At 35.1% G+C, this 4,010-nt stretch overlaps 1 protein-coding gene across 1 annotated transcript; it reads left to right on the top strand.

Annotated features, from left to right (window-relative positions):
- Positions 1-390: 390 nt before the first annotated feature.
- On the top strand, positions 391-832 carry LOC106471209 (homeobox protein engrailed-2a-like; the record flags this gene model as incomplete). Its single annotated transcript, XM_013931799.1, has 1 exon — positions 391-832. A coding segment is annotated over exon 1 (442 nt), but the record flags the coding sequence as incomplete, so codon positions are not given.
- Between the last annotated feature and the right edge of the window lie 3,178 nt (positions 833-4,010).

Below are 4,010 nucleotides of genomic sequence, written 5' to 3'. Positions count from 1 at the left end.
GCTGAAAGCTGTCTTGATTTTGATTGGTCAGCGTAACGTGGCCTTCGTGAGCAGAGGCGGATTCTGCTGTAACATTGAAGCGGCCCACTACAAAATCTATCTTTAGTTGACTCTTGGATATAAAAAGCACTCGTCGTTCTAGTGCATTCCTTATAAATACACTGATGGACAGCTCTGACCTTGGGGTCATATGATATGTGACACTTCTGTGCCTGTTAAACGATTCTGTCATTGCTCTCCTCCGGCATTTGATCTGAACCGTTTCACCGTGTCTTGACGGCTGGAAGTCGGCCACTGTCAGCTGCTATGCTTGTAACGTTTTAAACAAGACGTGCAGAGATTTAAGTTCGAATATAAGTTAGTTGGACGTAAGACAGCAGCGCGGTAGAAATGGCACTGGATACTGATCATCACCATTTCAGTCCTATGCCGCGTGAGCTGAGAAAGAACGCTGATAAATACGACGGACAAAACAATTTACTTTCCGCCAGTCCTAGTAGATTTTCTTCCCCAGATAACAACTATATATTGATGCCATCCGCAGGTACTGTGAGGTCGTTGAAATTTTCCATTGAAAATATTTTATCTCCAGACTTTGGTAGGGGGGCCAAGGAACGACTTAACACTTCTATCGATAACCCTTCTTCGGCCGGACCGAAGAGAGTGGTTATCATACCTCGAGGACCCCTAACCAAACATGTAGAGACGACTGTGCCCACTTTTCCAACCTCAAAAAAGAGGACCAGTATTGAGGGCACCTCACCTCCACCTCAGCAAAAACTCTGGCCAGCATGGGTCTTCTGTACCCGGTACTCAGACAGACCATCTTCAGGTGAGTTTTATATCTAACCTGTCGTGCATGTGTGTGTAGTCAGTCTCTGCGTGATGGCTCAGTGATAGACGTGAAGAAATTATTGATAAAACCTCTCAATTAGGCTAACAACTTCTGCTACGATATCCAGAAAAAAGTAAAGAAACGTGGATTCACTTTAATACTGTCTATATACTTCAGTGACATATGAAAGTTGCGGACTTATATTTACATATTTGCTCAGGCATGTGAGATTACTTATTACTGACTATTAGACCCAATAGAAGACGTTCCAGTTTCGTAATGCACGCAACTATTAAAAAACTTCTGTCGTCTTTTTTATATTATTTATGCAAGAGTATTCAATGTAAAAAAGGAAAAGTCTTTGAATAACTCGGGCACTAAGCAGATTGTTTTACAATCACAATCATACAGACATTCCAAATACAAAATTAAAATGTTTCGAATGTTTCCTCAAACAGTCTAACAAGTAGACATTGGGAGTGGTAATGTATCAACAGGAAAGTCCATCAGAGGGAAAATGGCAAGAGTTAATATACGTACTGTGAGAATTAAGTCGTTCTGTACGAAAATCTTGTGGCCTTAGTGCATAAAAATCATTAACACAATTTTTTGTTATAACATTTATATTCTGTGGTGTCGAGTTTTTTAAAACACAATGTATACATGATAGGTGAGGTAGCTTTTATACCTTTGATTTTATCGTATATTTATCAGTACAACAAATAGAGTGGGTCATAGCGAACCTTCCACTAAAAGAAAGCGACAAGACAAGTCACAATATGATTAAGCTGTGATCACTGAATCAGTGTCACGATAGAAATGTTCAAAGTGTCCAAACTACAAATCACAACATTATTAAGCAGTGATCACTGAATCAGTGTCACAATAGAAATGTTCAAAGTGTCCAAACTACAAGTCACAACATTATTAAGCAGTGATCACTGAATCAGTGTCACGATAGAAATGTTCAAAGTGTCTAAGTTACAATCACAAAATGATTAAGCTGTGCTCACTGAATAAGTGTAACGATAAAATGTTCAAAGTGTCCAAACTACAAATCACAACATTATTAAGCCGTGGTCGCTTAATCAATGTCATGATAGAAAAGTTCAAAGTGTCCTCATCCGTTATCAATACACGATAAATATCCTTAAGACGTCCCATTAACTGCAATGGAAATAGTATCTTTACTATCTGTATCGTGACGTTCGTTAAGGTCTAGCTTATGGGTGTGATATGATTAATATCACAACGTATTAGTTGAAACAAAGTTCAGATATTTTTACAGCGTAAATTCAGTCTAAGGCTTAAAGGTTTTGACATCTTTCGTACATCACACTAACCAGTTTATAACACGACAGAGTTGTTAACAAAGATACGTGTGTTAAGTTACCTGTATTGTACAACCTATAATTTAAAGACATCACCTCTTCGGAAACACTTTTAGCCTGTCTTCTAGCATAAACTTGACAGCAGAAGTTTCAGAGAATTTACAACGAAATGTGTGTTGGAGTTAAATTCCTTACTGCTTTTTTATCGTTATTAATATTCAAAGATATTGTTGCTGTAATGTTGTTTTAAAAAATCATTGTGCTGTAGTGCAAATATTTGTAGTGTCAATGAGCTCGAGTTAATGCTGTCGCACGCTCAAGACAACATGTTATAAGACGATTCTAATAAATTTAATAATTTACTTGATTGGGGCATATATATTCAAGTATTCTTCTACACTGGTTCAAGTTACCGTCGTTTTGCTGAAAAATGTCTAGGGATAATTTGATTATCGCTTGTGAGGTTAATGTTAATAAATGCAACGTTGTGAAACATTAGTTCCTTTACCAATGTTTAAACTAAGAAAAAAAAGTTTAGATTGTATTTAAAAAAATCGGTGTTTTCGTTGGCACAGTTTTTCTCGTCATCTATCATACCGTTACTGAAAAATATGCGTTTTGCAAAATATAAACTTTAAGAGTAAATTATTTATACGTTGCACTTTTATTTAGAAGTTTAATAATAAAAATAACCCAAAGGTAAGCGACTAAAGTTTCGGATGTGTTTTCACTGTGGATATTGTAGTATCTGAACAGTTGCACCTTGCAGGATTCGATCCCTAGTCAAACGAGGTGAGAAATATGTTTTAGGTTACTTAAGTTGTAGAAAGTACCTTATTAGTTAATCAGTTTATAAAACTGCTAATTTGTTCGTCATCTCAGGAGAAATAGCTGTTTGATGGATACCACAGAGTACATGAACAAATAATGTATGTGTAATACACACTTTTCATCACAGACAACATGAACAAATAATGTATGTATAATACACACTTTTCATCACAGACAACATGCACAAATAATGTATGTATAATACACACTTTTCATCACAGACAACATGAACAAATAATGTATGTATAATACACACTTTTCATCACAGACAACATGCACAAATAATGTATGTATAATACACGCTTTCCATCACAGACTACACGTATAAATGGTGTATGTATAATACCTATTTTTCATCACAGAATACATGTATAAATGGTGTATGTATAATAAGTTCAATCACAGACTACATGTATAAATGGTGTATGTATAATACTTTCCATCACAGACTACATGTATAAATGGTGTATGTATAATACTTTCCATCACAGACTACATGTATCAATGGTGTATGTATAATACTTTCCATCACAGACTACATGTATAAATGGTGTATGTATAACACTTTCCATCACAGACTACATGTATAAATGGTGTATGTATAATACTTTCCATCACAGACTACATGTATCAATGGTGTATGTATAATACCTATTTTTTATCACAGAATACACGTACAGTTGTAAAATATTTTCATAAGATTTCAAAATCAAAAGAGAAATAGCTGGTATTTAAGATGATCATAAATGATGTCGATCTTTATGATTAAGTTGGCAAGCATTGAGATCATATCCAACTTTAGGAACGGTGCTTATCATCACGAATCGTATAGTCAAGTGTTCAAATGCAGCTATGAATGGACATAATAATTTCTTTACTAAAATTCTGTTTTCACGTTATAGTGTCAAGAGTTGATGTGTTATAATTAATCTAAAACCTAGTTTTTTTTGGATTGCAGTTCCTGTTACTTTATGACTTAAGTCGCCTTAAGTTTGAATATAAAAGTTAGAGAG

This window comes from Limulus polyphemus, unplaced genomic scaffold (genome assembly GCF_000517525.1).
Source record: "Limulus polyphemus unplaced genomic scaffold, Limulus_polyphemus-2.1.2 Scaffold4473, whole genome shotgun sequence".
Classification (NCBI taxonomy): Eukaryota; Metazoa; Arthropoda; class Merostomata; order Xiphosura; family Limulidae; genus Limulus; species Limulus polyphemus.
The sequence above is the reverse complement of the archived record's forward strand: the minus strand, read 5'-3'. Positions and strand labels throughout refer to the sequence as shown.